We start from the raw sequence: 19625 nt of genomic DNA on the forward strand, positions 1-19625 counted from the left end.
TGTTGTAATTTGGACATGTGCTAAACTCATCTGCTAAAGTGGTTTAATTGCCTCCAAACATTTGGTCGAAGTCAATTGTTTTTTCTAATTTTGATTTATGTGAAATAACAAAGAAATTGTATTGAAAAATTCTAAAAAGTACGAGAAATTAATACAATTGCCACAGAATACGTTATTTGCCGATAATATGCTGTACTTATAAAATGATGAGCCACCTTACAAAAGTTTTGCCGTCATACCTTTTTTATTTTTTTTTTCACTGCCTTTTTAGTAGTAGTTATAAAAACATCAAAAAGCACTCGTCTGCTCGGAACGACTACTGGATGTAAAATATCAGCACAATAAAAGACATTGACCACAGTGATATGGTGTGTCAGGTGTCGTTTTATGAGAGAATTAACTAGTTCGCCACCAAACCTAACATTCCCTTACATAAATACTTGCTTTTATGTTTTACTTAACAAAAACGATTTCTTAAAATTCTGTGAAACCATTATTTTTACTATAGTATTTTCATCTTTAAGGATTTTTTTATTTTAAACTGTGACAAATTATTATAGAAGAGAAGAGAGACCTAATGGTCTAATTGTTGCTTTTCTTTCAGCAGTTATTTGAACATCAAATAACTGCTGAAAGAAAAGGAACAATTCAAGATTTGATAAACTTGATCTCCACTAATAACTTATTAATTGGTTTATTTGTAATTTTCATAACTATATAATTAGCTATTGTGTAATTGTCATAAGTTTGTCTCACAAGCGTTTGCCAATGATGGTAATAAACGTTTGTATCCTTTTGCGCATCACTTTCTCAGCCATTTTAAAGCAAATGAGTTTGGAATTTTAAACATACTTTTAAATCTCAAAATAGGATAAGATTCAAAAGCATATTTAACTTTTTAGCATTTGTATTTGAAAAGGTTACCTTTGTTTGGATATACCATACCGTTAATTGACAATTCATGTTTAGCACACACTTGTCCAAAATTGGAAATAACTACTCCGAAGCTTCCCGAAAAAACCCTTTGGAGCGGAGTATCTACATATGTTCCTGATTAGAAAAATGAAAAAAATGAAATCCTTCATGACCGTCCGAGCGAGAAATTTCAGTTTAAAAAATAAGATTTTTGCCAAAAAAAATTTTAATTTTTTTTTTCAAAATTTGATGAAAAAATCAGTTCTTAAGTATTAGTGGCACATCCCTAATAAAATATTGAACCAAATTTCGGGAAAAGGCATTTTAATGACATATTCATGTTTTCATTCGTGGAATGCACAACTCAAAAATGCCAAACTCAGCAAAAAATCATGAAGACTGTCGGAAGTCAGTTTGTCTCCTCTGTATGAAAAAATGTTCTAGGGAGCTAACAAGTTTTCTTAAAGACCAAGTCAAGAGTCTGATTTCTCAGGATGTTGACTTTTGTGACACACGAGTCCCACTTGGAATGTGTGATTCTTGCAGACTGCTTCTGAGGAGAAAGAAAAATGGTGAGAATGTCTCTGTCCCTCCCATTTTTGATTTCTCATCTGTCATCCCTAGGCCTGAGACAAGAGGACAGCAGTGTGATTGCATCATTTGCAAAATTGGACACCTGAAAGCATTGCAAAAGCACCCATTTGAAATGCCACAACAGCCTTTACCATCCCAAGACCAAAGAAGATGTTCTGATTGCCTCTCCTTAATTGGAAGAGGAGTACCTCATCAATGCAATCAGTTCACATTCAGGCATAACATAAAGATGTTGGCATCAAAAGATTCCAAAGTCAGTGAACAGATTGCTTCAGCAGTCATTTCATCTAAAGAGGCTTCTCCTCATGGAACCCTAAGAATAGCACAAAGTGGTGGTGGGCGACCTTTGCCAATTACTCCAGGTAACAGTAACTTGCAAATCTTTTATCTGATAGTAATTAAAACTTTGTCATTGTCTTTGTCTTTTACAAAAGAAAAAACCTTTAACAAATAAAATTTGCAGTTCAAATCTAAACTTTACTTTCCATAAAGAAAACTTGGTTGTTTATGTGAAAAATTTGCTCCTACTCATAGCAATGTTTTTAATACAGGTGCAGCAAGCGCAAAAAGACTCTTTGGTGATGAAGTAGTTCTAAAAGCCCAAGACCTTGCAAACATTCAGACAAACACAGGGCTGTCTAATGCAAGCGTCAAAAAATTGGCCTCAACATTGAACCATGTTGCACAAGCCAGAGTTGTTGAACCTCAATTCCGGGCAAAATTCCATCAAATAGGTACACAACTATCTGAACATTTCACTCACACAAACATAACTGTGACATATGAAAAGTCTCAGACAAAGAAACAAATTGTGGTTCACTGCAAGAATCTCTCTGAACTTCTCAATGATGTCTTGCTCAAAAGACAAGTGTATAAAGAGCACATAGTCAAGCTTGGAATTGACGGTGGTGGTGGTTTCCTCAAGGTTAGCCTTGGGATTCAAGAAGATGAATTGATTTCTCAAGTTCAAGCTCCACCAGACAAGAAGACACTTACATCTTTTGCAGCAAAAGACAGTGGTGTGAAATCTCAACTTCTTGTTGCTGTAGCAGAGGATGTACCAGAAAACTATGAGAATTTGAGAACAATACTATCTCGCATCTTCTCTGAGCGAGTTGACTTTCTTCTTTCAAGTGACCTGAAGGTGGCAAACCTTGTGTGTGGGCTTCAGTCACATGCCAGCTCACACCCTTGCACATGGTGTGACATTGACCACAATAGGTTATCACAGAATGGTAACTTTCGAACCTTTGGATCCATCAGAAGATCTTATGCCTCATTTAAAGCAGCTGGTTTAGACATGAAAAAGGCTAAACAATTTCAGAATGTGGTACATGAGCCCCTCTTGGATTTTTCTGACAATGCACTTGTTCTTGACATCATACCACCAATGGAGCTACATCTCCTTCTCGGTGTAGTGAACCATCTGTTCAAGGCACTAAAGGACTCCTGGCCTGAGGCTGAAGAATGGCCTAAAGCTCTTCATATCAAAGAACAGCCTTTTCACGGAGGGCAGTTTGCTGGGAATGAATGCCGCAAACTCCTCAAAAATGTTGACCTTCTTCAAAGACAAGCAGAGAATTGTTCAGCTTTTCATGTTTTTCCATTCATCGACACTTTGAGAAAGTTTGATGCAGTTGTGAATGCCTGCTTTGGAAATCATCTGGATTCAAACTACTCAAAGAAAATTGACCAATTTCAACTGGCTTTCCTCTCCTTGCCAAAAGTAAGTGTGAGTCCAAAAGTCCACACTGTCTTCTTTCATGTCAAGGATTTCATTGATCGTCACAAAAAGTCTCTTGGACCATTCAGCGAACAGACAACAGAAGCCCTTCATCACAGTTTCCGAACCCACTGGGAGAGATACAAAAGGCCTCTGGGTCATCCAGACTATCCAGAAAAGTTGCTGAGTTGCATAGTAGATTTCAACAGCAAGCGTCTTTAATGCAAAGTTATCAAGAAAACATCGTCTCTTTGTTTCAGTTTATTTATGTTTTAGTTTTTCAAAAAAGCTTGACTAACTAACATTAAAGCTGCCCCCAACTCAATTTTTTAAAGAGTACATTGTTTTCTCACATTGTTTTCTCACATTATTTCTTTGTTATGTGTTCATAGAATAAAAAGAATAAAAGCAATCTACAGTGGACAATTGTTAAATCATTTTAAAAAAAATCAAAATTAAACTTGCTAAACAATCATTTTACTTTTGATTTTGAAGTTTTTTAAACATTTTAGTGACTTACCCATGCATCAGGGATCTGTTATGTAGTGTAGATCAATGTTTAGTGAATAAAAAATGTGTTTTCTTTTGATTGCAAAAAAATATTTTTTGTCGCAATTTCTTACATTTTAAAACTAAAATTTCTCGCTCGGACGGTCATGAAGGATTTCATTTTTTTCATTTTTCTAATCAGGAACATATGTAGATACTTCGCTCCAAAGGGTTTTTTCGGGAAGCTTCGGAGTAATTATTTCCCATTTTGGACAAGTGTGAGCATGATGGAACTCTTTCAAGAAAATGTTTTCAAACTGGAAAACGATCCAAAGTATATATCAAGGTTGTATCTAAAATCAAAATAATTATTTAAGCTTAACACTGAGATGGTATCCATCAGTGTTAAGCTTAACACTGAGATGGTATCCATCAGTGTTAAGCTTAAATCCAGAATCAAACACAGGAAGGATCTTTTTGTCATCTGATGCAACATGTCCAAATACTATCAGCTGATTTGTATGTTTTGAATGTCTAACACTTATGATATGTTCTGAGACCTAACAGTTTTGGTTGAGATGTAACGGTCATTTCTTCAATTAAAAGTCTTGTCAATTGTAAAGTATTTCTTATCAAAAAAAAGAATGACTGACCTGGATTTTTTAAGAAAACTCAGGCTTTTCTCTCATCTATCTTGACTGAGGATCTTCAACCTCTCTGTCAAGAGTTGATTTCTTGTTCTGGCTCTTGACTTAGCCTTCAGGTCAATTTTGACAACATTTCTGAAAGTGTTGCCTTGTAAACTTTGAAGTCCTTGGCTATCTTTCTCATTGACCTCACTGGATTGAAAGCTATTGTCATTGCGCATTTTCTTCAGTTTATGTCAATTGGTTGAAGAGTAAACAACAATACTTTTTACTTAACTGAAACTGTCGAATTTTGTGCTTGATAAAGTGTTTTTACGGGGAATTCTTTTTCAGTACTTTAACATAAGGAAAAGTGCTATTGAAAGTCATTGTATTTTGATGGAAATTTATGGCTACCATGCTCTAGCTGAGCGAATGTTTTAGAAGTAGTTTGTACGGTTTATAAGAGGGGAATTCAGCTTGGAAGACCAACGGCGACCTGAACAGCCAAAAAAATTTGAAGATGAAGAATTGGAAGTATTGCTCAATCAGGATTCGTATCACACGCTGGAGGAGCTTACAGAATCATTAGGAGTTGAACAAGTAATGGTTTCCAATTACCTCAAAGGCATTGGAATGATTCAAAAGATGTCACATTGGGTTCCACGTGAATTGAAAAAAAAAGACGACTAAAGAAGAAAAACCGTTTGCTTATAGATGCTTGAAAAACAGAAAGGAAAAAAATTCATACATCAAATTGTTTCTGGTGATGAGAAGTGGATTCATTAGAAATCCTAAACGAAAAATGACCTGGATAAGCTTTTTTTTAACATGATAACGCTCGACTACATGTTGCAAAACCAGTCAAAAAATATTTTGGAAATTTTGGATGGAAAGTGTTACCCAACCCGATGGATTCACCAGACATTTTCTGGTGAATACACCGGGTTGGGTAACACTTGTAACCCGGTGTATTCACAAGACAGCTTCTTCTGACTACTACTTGCATAAATAACGATTTGATTAGACAGTGGTTCAGTTCTTTATAAAATATGAAAAAAATGGGTCTCTGATTGCTTCAAAAGATGAGGAATCCATAAATTGCCTTAAAGATGGGAAAAGTTAGTGGCCATATGGTGAATATTTTCATCAAGGTATTTATTCATTTTGTTTTTGAAAGAAAGCTTCAATTTTTTATTAAAAACTTCACGAACCAATTTCTAGACCATATAAAATCATCGTGTTATAACTTAATTATACCTATGATAACTTAATTATACCTATGATAACTTAATTATACCTATGATAACTTAATTATACCTATGATAACTTAATTATACCTATGATAAGTAAAAAAAATCGCAATAAAATTTAGTGACAGAGACTTAAATTGAAAAAACATTTTTGAAAACTTTTAAAAAATTTTAATTGTTATAAAATAAAAAATTCCACAACATTTGTTAAACGCTTTACAATTTCGGTTTGTATGCTGCGCAGCCCTGGTTTCCCCATCCTCGCTGATAAAGGTCTTCGCACCAAGCTTTGTTTTCAGCATTTTGAACACTAAAATGAGGCATAATGATAGGATCATAAGCAGGTATATATCCTTGATACTTTTGCATTGCACATTCGCAAGGTTTGGATGGATCCCATGATGTTTTCCAGTTCGCATCCCAAGAGTTAGCAACAAATCTATCGTCTTTAAAAGCAAATTTACGCGAGCCGCCGTTAAAATGTTTACATGACAGAGTTTTCGGATTTCCGCTGTTGAAAGGAACTTTGAAGTAGTTTGTAAACCATCGAAACGCTTTAATTCGTCGGCTTTCACCAGCACCACCTGGCTCTGATGGATCTTCGCCACCGCATTCATTGTTAATAACAAGAGAAGTTGGACCAAAAACTCCACCTGATTCATAAAGATAAAATAGTTTGGTTCTTTTTTATTCAAAAATATTTCTTATGTTTTGAGCTTACTAAGTAAAGTTTAATAAAAAGAACCTAAAAATCTTTTTGTGTCACTTTTATTGCTTTGGATTGATTTTCCTATAAGCATCCCCCTCTAAAAAACGTTTTCCACTTTTACAAATTACAATTTTAAGTACCTTTAGTTAAATAAGTGCATTCTAAGTACCTCCCTTTTGTTAACTTTTTATTAACTAACGTCATTTTTTAATTAACTAACATTATGATTAACATGATAAACACTTTATTTTTTTCAGCACTTTATCAAACGTGGTCGACAGTTTTGTGCCGACGTTTTATTTAGTATCTCTCCGGTCCGTTTTAAAAGTCCTAATCCACCTGCAAAAATTTAATACGGACTTCTTATATCAACAAGAGGTTTTATCATAAGTTGTTGGAAGTTTTATGTTTAATAAAAAAATATTTTTACCTCTATAGTCATCATCTGCTGATACCCAATTTCCTATTACAATATCATGCATAGAAGGCTTAGGACTTTGAGGAGTCATATAAAACCACAGTGAAGCCATGATGCTAAGAGGTGGATCAGTCTTAGTCATCAAAAGATTCGGGTTAGCTAGGACATCAATTGGTTTTCCCTGATGTGTTATTCCTTGCTGTTTCAACCAGCGATTGAACAATCCGTAATTGTAGTTGTATGAGATTTGAATTGCACCGCGACCATAATAACAACCCTATTCAAAGAAAAAAAATGTTAGAGTAGGAAAAGTTCCCTTTCCATTCGTAGAACCCTTTCTTCTTTGCATTTAAGATAACCTAAACTCTACCTACTTGATACCAATTTCCAGATTGCGAAGGGTTACATGGATAAAACCATTTAGTGTTTGATCCGTCGTCACAATAACGAGCAGCTGCAGTACAAAACTCACCATCACTTGGATCTAAGCCTCCGTTTTTAACAAAAGGTGAATTAGGTCCACCTTCAAACCAGTTAAAAAAACCACCTCTATAGAAGCAATCATGAGCTTGCTCTTTAGGGAGGATCCTATACAAATTACCATCATTTTCTCCAGTTTCTTGAACGGCATGCGAGAAAAAAGCAGCAAGGTCTCTTTTGTATGTTTCCATGGGAGTATACTTTGTATTGAGTTCTTTCTTTGTTGGATCTGTGGTAACGTGTTCTGTTCCAAATTTAGGGAAGTACCTGGCAGCAATAACAAACGCTTTATAATTGTAAGGCCGACAATCGGAGGGTCCCCATCCTAAGTTGGCTTTTGGAAATATATCGTTAAACATTTTCTCAGTAAACCATTGCTCGATTGGGGATGGTGGTTTTTTAAAAGGATCTGTCGGCGTCTGACAAGAAGTTGGTGGTTTTTTACCATACTTAATATGTTCTGGGCAACTGCTAGCAGCAACGTATAATGTGCAGAAAGCTCAAAGTAAAACATAAACTTTGTGTTTAAAAATTTGTTTTGATGGTTTATAAGAACGATTTTTTAATTTGTTAATCTAATGTGAAGTAGTATTTAAATTTTTTGAAAGTAAAAAAACTTACCTACAAAAAACCCTATTAGTAACATTTTTGGAAAGGTTTTTCTCTCGGTTAACAACCGTTAGCTGAGCTATTTATCTTCAGATATGATTAAAGCTGACGGGGGTTAATCACAACGATAACCTCAATAGTAATAATTCAGATACTAGATCCGTATTAGACAGCTAGACCATTTTTTAAATGAGAACTGAGATACTATGTATCACGCTCCCCCGTGAGAAATTTGTTAGATTTGCATCGTCGAAACAGGTGAGAGAACATTCTGTGTCAATTAGAAAATCCTGTTACAACAGCTTTAAAGATCAAATAAATTATCAAAAAGATGAGCAAACAAAAATCAGATATTTTTTTATTAAAAGATGAACAAACAAAGGTTTAACACCATTAAATTACTTATTTTTAAGTTCATTTGGGAGATTACGAACGAGACATGGCTAAAATTATTTTTATACTTTGATAAACTTGTTAAAGCAGTTTTTTTCACAATTAAAAAAAAAAAAAAAAATCGTGTTAAGTTTTTATAACATTTGTGTGATACTGTTTTAACTGATTTTTTTAAAAACTCATTTCCATACAAGTTAACTGTGAATGCTATTGGGTAGAAACCTGGGCTCCATGTACTGATACGTTAAATTTCCAACTTTAAACCTTTCGCAGTTCCTTGCACTCAAGGTTTGCTGAATGCACGTGTTTAACCTTTTAAATGTCTTACTGACGAGATTTCTGGATGTCGGGTCGGACATCCTGTCGCTGTAATCAAAAAGTTGATTTAATCGAAGAGAAGCCAATGTGAAGGTCAACACTTCTTGAATCTAAAATTATATTTATGTTAATACACTTCTTGAATCTAAAATTATATTTATGTTAATACTTTTGTAAATATTGTCTGAAAGTTTTTTTCTTCTAACTGAAATCTCTTACTAAAGTAACGGCAACGTTAGGAAGATTTGATATGTAATCTGTTTGATCTGTAAGAGTATCATAAAGTTTTGTTGGTGAAATCGGAACGTACCCGCCGTATGGCAACAAAGGATAACTGTTTACAGCATGCTGAACAGTAATCCAAATAAATCGGTTAAGAAAGTTGGTCAAATCTTCTATGGTTTTAAATGCTTTGGGAAAACCTTTATACTAAAAAATAAAATAAAAAACTTTGACATAAAAATTTGTAAACTTTATTCATTTCCCCAAACCTAAATCTAAAAAAAATAAATCTAAAAAAATAAATCTAAAAAAATGAATTCAAAATTTAAAGCTAAAATAAGAAATGTGGCATGCATAAACATTAAAAGAATTTTTGTATAAATTCCAAACATAAAATTTATTTTGCTGTGACTTCGAAGTAAAAGTTAAGCTTTTTTTTTGTGAAATACCTTTCCGCCATTTTTTTCAAATGATGAAACTTCTGCCACGAAACTAAGAAGTTCTTGGTCATTGTAAACACTTTCATCGTTTTCATAGAATCTTTTAAAAAACAATAAAAATGCAAATATAAAATTGTAAAACAGTTTATTGTAAAAAAAAAATCTTTTAAAATTTTATAATTCTTACAAGTCAATATATTCGGAGGTAAAGTCTTTTATTTCCTTCCAAATCAATTTACCGTCATCTCTGTAAGGGTAGTAAGGAATCTCAGAAGGGTCATCCAAACCTTTTTTCTATAAATAGATCAAAATTAAATCTTAAAATGATTACATGAAAATCACAATAATTTGAGAAATTTATTTCTTTATTTCTTTTTCTTTTTTTTTCTTTTTTTTCTTTTTTTTTTTTTGTAAAGCAAGTGTAATAAATGTAACGGCTAAAATTCTAATGATTAATCCGATAAAAAATGTCAATAAAAATTACCTTAATTAATAGTTCAAAATCAGAATCTGAGTAGTCTTGTTTTTCATAGGCTTTATTGATTAAAACTCTGGCTCCAATATGCCCTATATTAAACAATTTATGCATGTACATATTTTCATCTATAAGTGACGAGATACCTAAAGCCCCAACGGGTGAAGTGGCTTCACAGTGCGGTGACATAATTTGGTAAATGGGATGCCACGGACTTAAATGACGCTTAAATAGATTACAAAACAACTCTTGGACTGAATGCGTTTGCACAAGATGCTCTTTAAGTTGGCAGACGGCCATGTCAGCGACATCAGCAAAACCTTTTGCTTGCAACCAGGAGTTACCGTCATATGGTGTAACGACTTTAGAACCTTGTAATAAGAGAAATAAAATACATATGTGCTATAATATATCAAAGAAGAAAATAAACAAAATATTCAATCTTTATTTATTAAATAGTTTAACAATTTGCATCAGCAAACGAGTGTGCTTTTTTTTTTTGTGCATGCGCAGTTGTTAAAAGAAACAGGTGGCCGTTACATAAATTTATATTAAAAGAAACAGGTGGCTGTTACATAAATTTATATTAAAAAACTATCAATTGTTTTATTGAGATGTTAACTAATATTGTTGTACTTTAAAAACGATCATCTGTAATTAATTAGATATACTTTTAATATGATCAAGTTGAATAGCAACCATCTTCAATTCTTTCACCCTATCATCCAGCACCATAACAACAATCGGCGAAACACTTGGGAATAGTTTTGCATATTTGTTAATTCCAAGAATGTCTGGAACGTTCGGTAAATCATTAAATATCTCATGATGAAGTATAAACAACTTTCCTTCATATATCATCTGAAAAAAAAAGAAGTATATTTGAAAATAGAGATCGAAAAGCCGTTTTTATCATCAATCTCAATTCATCTAAAGACTACCTGAGACAGTGTCACGCTTCTTCTAAGCTCAGTTGAAATTTGTTTGTTCCAGTTAAAATCTTTGTTAAGTTTTTCATTTAAGTATGACTCATCGATTCCAATACCAGACGCTTAAAAAGAAAATGTATTCCAGCTATACTAAAGTTATGTTTTTTGAAATTGCCGTTTATGAGCGCGTTTTCATAAGTGTGTGTGTTTACCTGACGTGTTTAAAAAACCAACACTTTACCTTTGGCTACCATTACTTTTCTTATGAAAAAAGGACAAGTCCCCGCTAAACGCCGTTGAATAAAAATTCGATTTGTTTGCCACGAATCATCCGCAATAATGTCTTTAAACCCCGTCAACAAATGAGGCAGAGAGAAATGCTTCGGATCGGGAATACCCTGCAACAAAAGTACGAAATTAAGAATTTTTGAGGATTTAAAATGCGTTAATGATACTTCAAAAAATATAAATTCGTCTTTTAAGGATCTTACGCGTATTTTAAATAAATTTACAGCATAAATTTTACTGTTTTTTTAGAAATTTTAAAGCCCTATGCATTCCGTTTTCTTGGGTTGCCATTTCGTCAACTCCTTTCAAAATATTATTTTTGCTTTAGCAAAAAATAAATTGTTAACGATCATTTTCAAAGTAATATTTATTCTCTTACTTGGATGGTTTTTAAAAAAATTTCATATATTTCTTTAAAATCGTCGTATGTTGTCATCGGTTTTTTTAAGTAGTTAGCTTCAATGAGCGAGAGGGCAGTTTTATTAAGAGCTTGCAAATATCCATAATATATGCTAAACCATCTCGATTCAACATCATCAAACATCGCTTTGAAACCTATATCGCGTTGTGTTTGGTTTAATTGAGGCAAGAGAGGTTCGTTTTCTGGATTAGGATCGGTAGGGTTTTTCGTTTCTTTTAACTTGTACCACAACCGAGAGAGAGAAATTGCCTTCGTTCGCGCTTCCAAGCATATTTTAGAAACTTTTGCATCCTGATAAAGGGTTTGGATCTTGCAATCATAAATCGAATCTAAAATTTTTAAAATGTAATTTCCTTTGTTTATTTAAATACTTCCTAATTTGCAATTAGATTTTATAATACATTATGCTGTTGGATTTGGATTGCAGTAGATTCAGACACGCTTGTATTGGAATAGATTATTTTATGCATCATTCATATATAAAAAAATGAATACAATAGATCCCCAGCAGTTGCATAAGCTCTGCTTCATAATAAAGATATAAATATGATTATTTTATCATATTATATGAGTCTCTAAAGCGTACCTAGTTGAGGGCAGTCTTCAGCATTTCCACTGATACTCCATACAATCAAGAATGCTACCACACTTTTCGGAGTCATCTTAATTAAAAAACGTTTGTGACGCTAACCAAAAGTTTCTTGGTTTCTAAGCTAAAATGAACTTTTTGAACAGAGTTTTCTCATGCACGTGCGAAAAAATTTCAAGGTTTTATTTACATTTTGTTAACAGAAAAAAAAAAAAAAATGAAACAAAGATCTAATACTTTAAACTAAAAAACTGTGAAGCGAAAAATATTGCATTAAGATTTACATGACCATTACATCATTACTGCAACCATGATAATATATAGATAAGTTAATAGCAATGATGAATGACTTCAGCAAAACAAAGATGATTTATAACAGTAATAATAATAATAATAGTAATAATAATAATAATAATAATAATAATAATAATAATAATAATAATAATAATAATAATAATAATAATAATAATAATAATAACAAGAAAAAGAAGAAGAAGAAGAAGAATAATAATAATAATAATAATAATAAAAATAATAATAATAATAATAATAAGAAGAAGAATAATAATAATAATAATAATAATAATAACAACAACAATAGTAATAGTAATAATAGTAATAGTAATAGTAATAATAATAATAATAATAATAATAATAATAATAATAATAATAATAATAATAATAATAATAATAATAATAATAATAATAATAATAATAATAATAATAATAATAATAATAATAGTAATAATAATAATAATAATAATAATAATAATAATAATAATAATAATAATAATAATAATAGTAATAATAATAATAATAATAATAATAATAATAATAATAATAATAATAATAATAATAATAATAATAGTAATAATAATAATAATAATAATAATAATAATAATAATAATAATAATAATAATAATAATAATAATAATAATAATAATAATAATAATAATAATAATAATAATAATAATAATAATAATAATGATAATAATAATAATAATAATAACAATAACAATAATAGTAGTAATAACGAACCGAATTAGAACCTCCACTAATTTAACCAAGCTCCCAGTAGGCACGCAACGTTTTATTCACGTCTTAATTACGTGTATTTTAGGTGACTTCGTCCAGGTTACTTTTTTACGTGAAAGTTATGTGAAAGCTACGTACCAAAATATCGCGTCTTTCGGAACTTTTTTTATTCTCAATAAAAGCCTGTGTTAAGAAATGTAAAATACCAATTTTTATTATATTAAATATTTTTTTATAGTATAGTTTTTGTATTCATTTTATTAGTTATAATTATTTTACTGTTATGTTAATATAGTTAATTTTTATTGTAGTTTTATCATAATTAAAAAAAAAATTGGTCTGTATAATATCTTATAACGCAATAGATTTATAACAGAACTAAAAAGTTCAATATATTTTAAGTTGTAATATCTAATATCCATATTATATCAAATTAAGTTAAATAAAGTACCAAGCGTCCCTATTTGCCACACAAATAAGATTAAACTCAAATACAAGGTATACTTTTTTTCTACTTTATGATGTAATACTTTAGACTGGCGAATTTGTCCATTTTGCTTACTTAATTTAGTACAAAATAAGTTATGTTGTAACAAATTTAATATCAAATTAAGTAAGCTACATGTACAAATTATAAGTTCTAGCAGAACTTATTCTTGATTCTTGAGCAATAATAATATCTGTAGAACTTCTGCATACATTATTGCTCAAGAGTCATTTAGATAATAACCAAAAATAGATTTTCTTCCTTTATTTGGTTTTTATCAACAAGGTTAAAGAATTTATCCAAGATAATATCAATAAATAAATGTGATATGTTATTTATTATTAACATATATATATATATATATATATATATATATATATATATATATATATATATATATATATATATATATATATATATATATATATATATATATATATATATATATATATGTATATATATATATATATATTATTATTATTATTATTATTATTATTATTATTATTATTATTATTATTATTATTATTATTATTATTAAATCTCTATCTTTTTGTAATATATGGCATCTTGATCTCATGTTTTACTTGTTAAAAAAGGTTAATACTTATTTATTTCATTTTTTTTATTATTTAAATATTATCTGATTAATATATATGTTTGAATTATATTTATGAAATTATTATTATATGTATTAATTGACTTTTATTACCATTGTTATTATGTACAATATAAAACAGGTTATTAATGCGGATTTGTTCAATGTTTTCCCCACAAAAAGATGATTATGATGCTATTGTATTTGAAACTGCATTATACTTATCTTTCAATGTTGACGACCTTCCAATATGTAAAGCAAGTTTCTCTCAAGTATGGCTAATTGCAATATCTGCTTATTTGTTCATATTCTATATAGCATTGCTTTTTTAAAAATTGTTTCATGGTTTAGATCAAAGAAATAGCAACACTATAAAATCTTGTTGCAAAAACAGTTGGCGACTCACCAGTAAGATTTGTGTTAAAAATTTGTGATTTAAAATAATTATTTAATAATCATATTATAATTTAAGTTTAGCTATTATTGGAGAAAATATTGACTTATTCATTAGATAAAGTTTGATGCATGGTCTTACCCAGTTTCCTTCTTCATGTTTCAAACATGTATATTTTAGGTGATCTCATCCAGGTGACAATTTTACTTGATTGAAACGTGAAAGTTACGTTGCCACAATATATTGTGTATTTTGGAACTTTTTTTTATTCACAATAAAAACCTGTGTTAGAAACTTGGAAAGATATTCTTTATTTTATTTAATATTTTTTTATAATTTAGTTTCAAAGATTATCTTATTCAGGATATTCCTGGAATACCGGATATTTTTCTGAAATTTATCTCTTTCCAAATATCCAAAAAGTTTTCCATACATATACAAGTTTTCCATACAAATTAAAGTATATATTATTGCCATGTATTTGTTTTTATGTTGTTTTAGTCATTCATACAAAAATTAAGGAAAGTTTTTAAAAAATTGAGAAACAACTTGGCTGAATGCAAAATTAAGAGAAAAATGAGGGGAAAAATATTCTGAATTTTTTCAGAATATTTTCCGCAAACAATTTTGTGGATTTTTTCAATATAATGATTATATTAAATATGTAGTTTATATATTCATTATTGTAATTACTTTTTATTTTACTTTTATAATAATATAATTATTTTGCATTGTAGTTTTATAATAATTAATAAAAAAAAGTATCAGGGTATAAGATATCTTATAACGTTGCGAAGCATTTTTGACAAAAATAAAATGTCACATATATAATATTTTATCTAAACATATTTTATTATGTTATATCTAAGTTTTATTAATTTAGGTTTAATAAATATAGTTCAAAACAGTTCAAAATCGAGTAACGTTATGGCAGATAATTCTCATATTGCAACACGCAAAAGATCAAACCCTAGTACAAGGTATACTTTTTTTTCTACCCTATTATATATTATTTTAGGCCGTCAAATTTGTCGATGTAATTAATTTAATAATAAATATGTTATTATGACTTATTTAATGCTAAATTTATTAAGCTACATGACAAATGATAAGTTCTGCATAAAATATTATTGACCAGGAAGACCCAATGGAATTGTTATGTTATTGCCTAGGAATATCATTCTGTAGTAAGGTCCAATAACATTTTAACTTTTAAAGTTTGAGAAAACTCACTTTTCCCTTTCTTCATCTTCTTTTGTGATTCACACGATGGCTACAAGTTATTTTATGTTTTCTGTTTGTCCTGTACCATATATATATATATATATATATATATATATATATATATATATATATATATATATATATATATATATATATATATATATATATATATATATATATATGCCCTATTGCTTATATATTTTAGTTATGTACTTTTTAAAAATATTTCTGTTTTTCTGCTAATTTTATGTTATAAATAAATTTTAATTTTGCAAGATACAAATTATAAGCTTTAAAGCTTGTTTATGTCTTCAGTTCTGTATCATCCTGGAGGAAACGTCGGTTAGCTGTTATCCAGATGTCATTATCTACACAAGGTTCTTTTGAGATAACAAAAAATAAAAATAGCGATGATAGTTTTACAGATATTTCAAATGATGTAGAAGATAATGATTTTCTGTTTATTGAAAGTGATTTGAATAATTGCAATAGTGAAATAGATGTTTCTTTAAATTCCTCAGAAAGTGTTTCTTTTGGTAATAAAGAAGATGAAAATAGTATTTATGATGAAAGCTTATGTTCTAAACTGTGTCACTGGGCTCTTACAAATAGATGTACAAGACAATGTATTAATGGTGCATTAGAGTTATTTTTGGAGTGTAATCAAAGTGTACCTACAGATTCTAGAACATTATTAAAAACAAAAAGAAGAATTGCAACTATCAGTATTGATGGTTATGGTGATTACATTTATTTAGGTTTAAAAACACAGATTGCAAAACAAATTTCTTATAAATCAATCAAAGAAACTTCCCTTTATTTAACTTTCAATATTGATGGCATACCTTTGTTCAAATCAAACTCTACCCAACTATGGCCAATACTTGCTTCAATTTTAGGAATGGAACCATTTGTTGTTGGTTTATTTTGTGGTAATAAAAAGCCCCCATGTGATGTGTATTTGCATAAGTTAGTAGATGAGTTAAATGATTTGCAACATAATGGTCTTCATGTTGATAGCATTGATTACATTGTTACTGTTTATGCATTTGTTTGCGATGCTCCTGCCAGAGCAATGCTAAAAGAAATCATTAGTCATTGTGGTTTGCACTCATGCGAAAGGTGTACAATTGTTGGAAAGAGTTTAAAAAATCGTATTGTTTTTTCACACCATGAAGAAAATGTTGTTTTAAGAACAGACCAGATCTTTCGGACAAATGGTTACTTTTTCAAAGATGATGATAATAGATCTCACCAAACCAGCAAAAGTTCATTACATGATGTTGAGTCTATTGGTTTTGTGAGTATGTTTCCGCTTGATTATATGCATCTTGTTTGTCTTGGTGTTATGCAGAGAATTTTATATTTTCTAAAAGGCTGTATAAAAGGCACAAGTTCAGGAAAAATATCAGCCAACATGATCAACCAGGTCTCTCAAAAGCTAACAAGTTTGAATGGTAAACTCCCAAGTGACTTTGTTAGACAGCCACGAAGTCTTGTTGAGTTGGATAGATGGAAAGCAACTGAGTTGCACTCATTTTTGATTTACACAGGTATTTTTGCCCTTAAAGATATTGTTGAAAATTCTGTTTACAAACATTTTTTAAGTCTGTCCCTTGCTATAAGATTCCTGTGCGAAAGTGATAATGCTATTCGCAACTCAAATATTGAGAATGCAGAATGACTTCTAAGTTACTTTGTAACTAATTCAGTAGATGTGTATGGACATTTATTTTGTGTCTATAATGTACATGGTCTTTTGCACCTTTGTGAAGATGTTCGGAATTATGGTGTGTCTCTTGATATTCTCTCTGCATTTAAGTTTGAAAATTATCTTCAAAAGTTGAAAAAAATGATCAGTGGAGCAAGAAATCCATTGATACAAATAGCCAAAAGACTTGACGAGCTGAATGATTTTCATCAAACACCAAAAAACACTTTCCGCATTGGTGTTTCTGATAAAGATAATTGTTTTATAACTAACTCAAGTGTTGTATTTGTTAAAAAAGTTGTTGGTGATCAATTTCATTGCATTAAATTCAAAAAGCATTCTTTAGACAATTTTTTTACAGATTTTGTGCATTCAAAGGATGTTGATATATTTTTCTTACGCAAAAGTGCCATTTCTACTCCTTGTGTCAAGCAAAAACATGATATTGTGCGGAAGTGTGTCTGCATGCCTACACTTGATGGATTTATCATATCAGCTCTGGTTCACAGTTTTGATACAAGACAGTTGTAGACAAATATAATTTTTCATAATAGTAATAGTATTTAATTTTTATACTTACGAAATATTTATTTTCAAAATTTAACATTGTTTTCATAAATGTGTGTTATTCATAAATTATAACCATATATTCTTCTAGACAAAATGTTAATTTCTGAAAATAAGGGTAAATGAGCCGAAATTCTCAAATAATATAAATAGACCCCCTTCATCGGGCAGTGTTTATGGGTTATAATATAACCTAAAAACACTACTTGATTAAGGGTAATAATAATTATTATATATATATATATATGTATATATCAGTTTTTACTGTTTCTACCAAAGAATTGGCGCTCGCCCACACACCCGCCAATTCTTTCGTCTGCCCTTTTTTTAGCGTTCGCCAAAAATTTTCAAGTGTGTTTTTAAATTGCAACAAATCTTTTTCCTTCATTAAGAAGTTTTGCGCTGGCGGTAAATTTCAAATGAAGAAGACTGATATATATATATATATATATATATATATATATATATATATATATATATATATATATATATATATATATATATATACAGTGTTCAAAATTTGGCTATTTCAGCCTCAAGGGCTTGACTCCAAAATTACTATTTACCTTGTTGTTACCTCGGTAAAGTTAATTAAGATTTGCATTTTTAATAAAGCTTTTTCTTATAATTTCTTTAATGAAATTGAATGAAAAATGGTTTTTGCTACACAATATTAGAATTAGGTTTTAGTAATGATTTCTTTTATAGTTATTTATTAAAGTTATTAAGATATAGTTATATATATATATATATTATACATATACAGGCTTGGTCGGGAAAGGCGTGCGATTGCACTTTAATCTTGACCACGCATAAAATATTTATTTGCGACAACTTGGCCACGGCTCTTAAGATGTTTTGAGAACATTTCAAAAAATAAAAACATCTATGAAGCCGTGGGCAAGTTGTCGCAACTAAATATTGTATGCGTGGTCAAGATTAGAGTGCGATTGCACACCTTTCCCAACCAAGCCTGCATATATATATATATATATTTGTGTGTGTGTGTGTGCGTGTGTGCGCGTGTGTGTGTGTGTGTGTGTGTGTGTGTGTGTGTGTGTGTGTGTGTGTGTGTGTGTGTGTGTGTGTGTGTGTGGCTAATTGTAGAATAAATTTTTTTTTTTTTTTCAGCCCTATCAAAAGACTTTACTCAGTTCTGACTCTTAATGAAGATAATATTCATAAAAAGTGCATGGCTCCTTCTCATTGGGTGAATGAAGAAGAAGAATGTGTGTACTGGCCTCCAAATGGAGAACACCCCCTACATTATTACATATCAAAATGGCTTTCTCCTAGTCCAAATTGGCAACAATTTCCATTAATAAAAGTCTCCTTAAGTAAAGGCACTAAAGAAATGTGTAGTATATGCTTGAACATGGACTCAGAATTATCAGAGTGTCCTCCTGCAGGTAAATGTCTTTTTAAGTGTTTATTTTAGGCTTTTCAAGGTTTTTGACATCTTGTGTCTTACCTTATGATAAATTTGCATTGCTAAGTGGAAATAATTTTTTTTAGTATAAAGCTGGAAATAATAACCCTTTCATTTAATTTAATCCTTTATTTAGGCGTTGTACTAAAAACATCTAAAATGATTCGCGAGCCTAGTCCAGATCTAGTCGTTAAAAGAGCATCACAATTTTGTAGTACCAAAAATTTAAAATCTGACCAATGCAAAAGAAGGTACAAAACATATTCTAATGAAAGTGAAGGCTGTTCCTCTG

At 30.2% G+C, this 19625-nt stretch overlaps 3 protein-coding genes and 1 pseudogene across 4 annotated transcripts; 2 read left to right on the plus strand and 2 right to left on the minus strand.

The window, feature by feature from the left end:
• The first annotated feature begins 1034 nt into the window (after nt 1–1034).
• LOC149887083 (uncharacterized) lies at nt 1035–3998 on the plus strand. Its single transcript, XM_090091051.1, has 2 exons — nt 1035–1871; nt 2061–3998. The coding sequence occupies exons 1-2, from the start codon at nt 1271–1273 to the stop codon at nt 3452–3454; spliced, it is 1995 nt and encodes a 664-aa protein (XP_089947177.1). The 5' UTR covers nt 1035–1270; the 3' UTR covers nt 3455–3998.
• Nucleotides 3999–5748: 1750 nt separating this feature from the next.
• LOC145189663 (uncharacterized) lies at nt 5749–7987 on the minus strand. The gene is made up of 4 exons (XM_080066311.2): nt 7829–7987; nt 7102–7706; nt 6740–7004; nt 5749–6253 (listed from the first exon to the last, which is right to left on the minus strand). The coding sequence occupies exons 1-4, from the start codon at nt 7851–7853 to the stop codon at nt 5817–5819; spliced, it is 1332 nt and encodes a 443-aa protein (XP_079922437.2). The 5' UTR covers nt 7854–7987; the 3' UTR covers nt 5749–5816.
• A 273-nt stretch (nt 7988–8260) lies between these two features.
• Nucleotides 8261–13078, minus strand: LOC145189661 (polyunsaturated fatty acid 5-lipoxygenase-like). Its single transcript, XM_090090257.1, has 11 exons — nt 12930–13078; nt 11889–12015; nt 11261–11631; nt 10835–10991; nt 10606–10715; nt 10336–10525; nt 9674–10035; nt 9377–9483; nt 9199–9289; nt 8747–8956; nt 8261–8637 (listed from the first exon to the last, which is right to left on the minus strand). The coding sequence occupies exons 2-11, from the start codon at nt 11962–11964 to the stop codon at nt 8404–8406; spliced, it is 1908 nt and encodes a 635-aa protein (XP_089946383.1). The 5' UTR covers nt 11965–12015; nt 12930–13078; the 3' UTR covers nt 8261–8403.
• On the plus strand, nt 13008–19166 carry LOC149887084 (uncharacterized; annotated as a pseudogene). Its single transcript, XR_016453311.1, has 4 exons — nt 13008–13424; nt 15286–15382; nt 15942–17890; nt 19036–19166. The product of XR_016453311.1 is annotated as an uncharacterized LOC149887084 (transcript).
• The last annotated feature ends 459 nt before the right edge of the window (nt 19167–19625 follow it).

This window comes from Hydra viridissima, unplaced genomic scaffold, assembly GCF_058129835.1.
Source record: "Hydra viridissima isolate aposymbiotic clone 2 unplaced genomic scaffold, HvirCarnegie_v1 scaffold_6, whole genome shotgun sequence".
Taxonomy (NCBI): Eukaryota; Metazoa; Cnidaria; class Hydrozoa; order Anthoathecata; family Hydridae; genus Hydra; species Hydra viridissima.

What these genes read in the sequence shown, in the direction of transcription:
- LOC149887083 (XM_090091051.1), top strand. Translation starts at nt 1,271, where the DNA reads ATGCACAACTCAAAAATGCCAAACTCAGCAAAAAATCATGAAGACTGT. An exon ending in ACCTTTGCCAATTACTCCAG is followed by an intron (nt 1,872 to 2,060) that starts GTAACAGTAACT and finishes TTTTTAATACAG; the next exon opens with GTGCAGCAAGCGCAAAAAGA.
- LOC145189663 (XM_080066311.2), bottom strand. Translation starts at nt 7,853, where the DNA reads ATGTTACTAATAGGGTTTTTTGTAG. An exon ending in AATCTGGAAATTGGTATCAA is followed by an intron (nt 7,005 to 7,101) that starts GTAGGTAGAGTT and finishes TTCTTTGAATAG; the next exon opens with GGTTGTTATTATGGTCGCGG. An exon ending in AGCAGATGATGACTATAGAG is followed by an intron (nt 6,254 to 6,739) that starts GTAAAAATATTT and finishes TTTATGAATCAG; the next exon opens with GTGGAGTTTTTGGTCCAACT.
- LOC145189661 (XM_090090257.1), bottom strand. Translation starts at nt 11,964, where the DNA reads ATGACTCCGAAAAGTGTGGTAGCATTCTTGATTGTATGGAGTATCAGT. An exon ending in ACCTCCGAATATATTGACTT is followed by an intron (nt 9,290 to 9,376) that starts GTAAGAATTATA and finishes GTTTTTTAAAAG; the next exon opens with ATTCTATGAAAACGATGAAA. An exon ending in CTAACGTTGCCGTTACTTTA is followed by an intron (nt 8,638 to 8,746) that starts GTAAGAGATTTC and finishes ATATAATTTTAG; the next exon opens with ATTCAAGAAGTGTTGACCTT.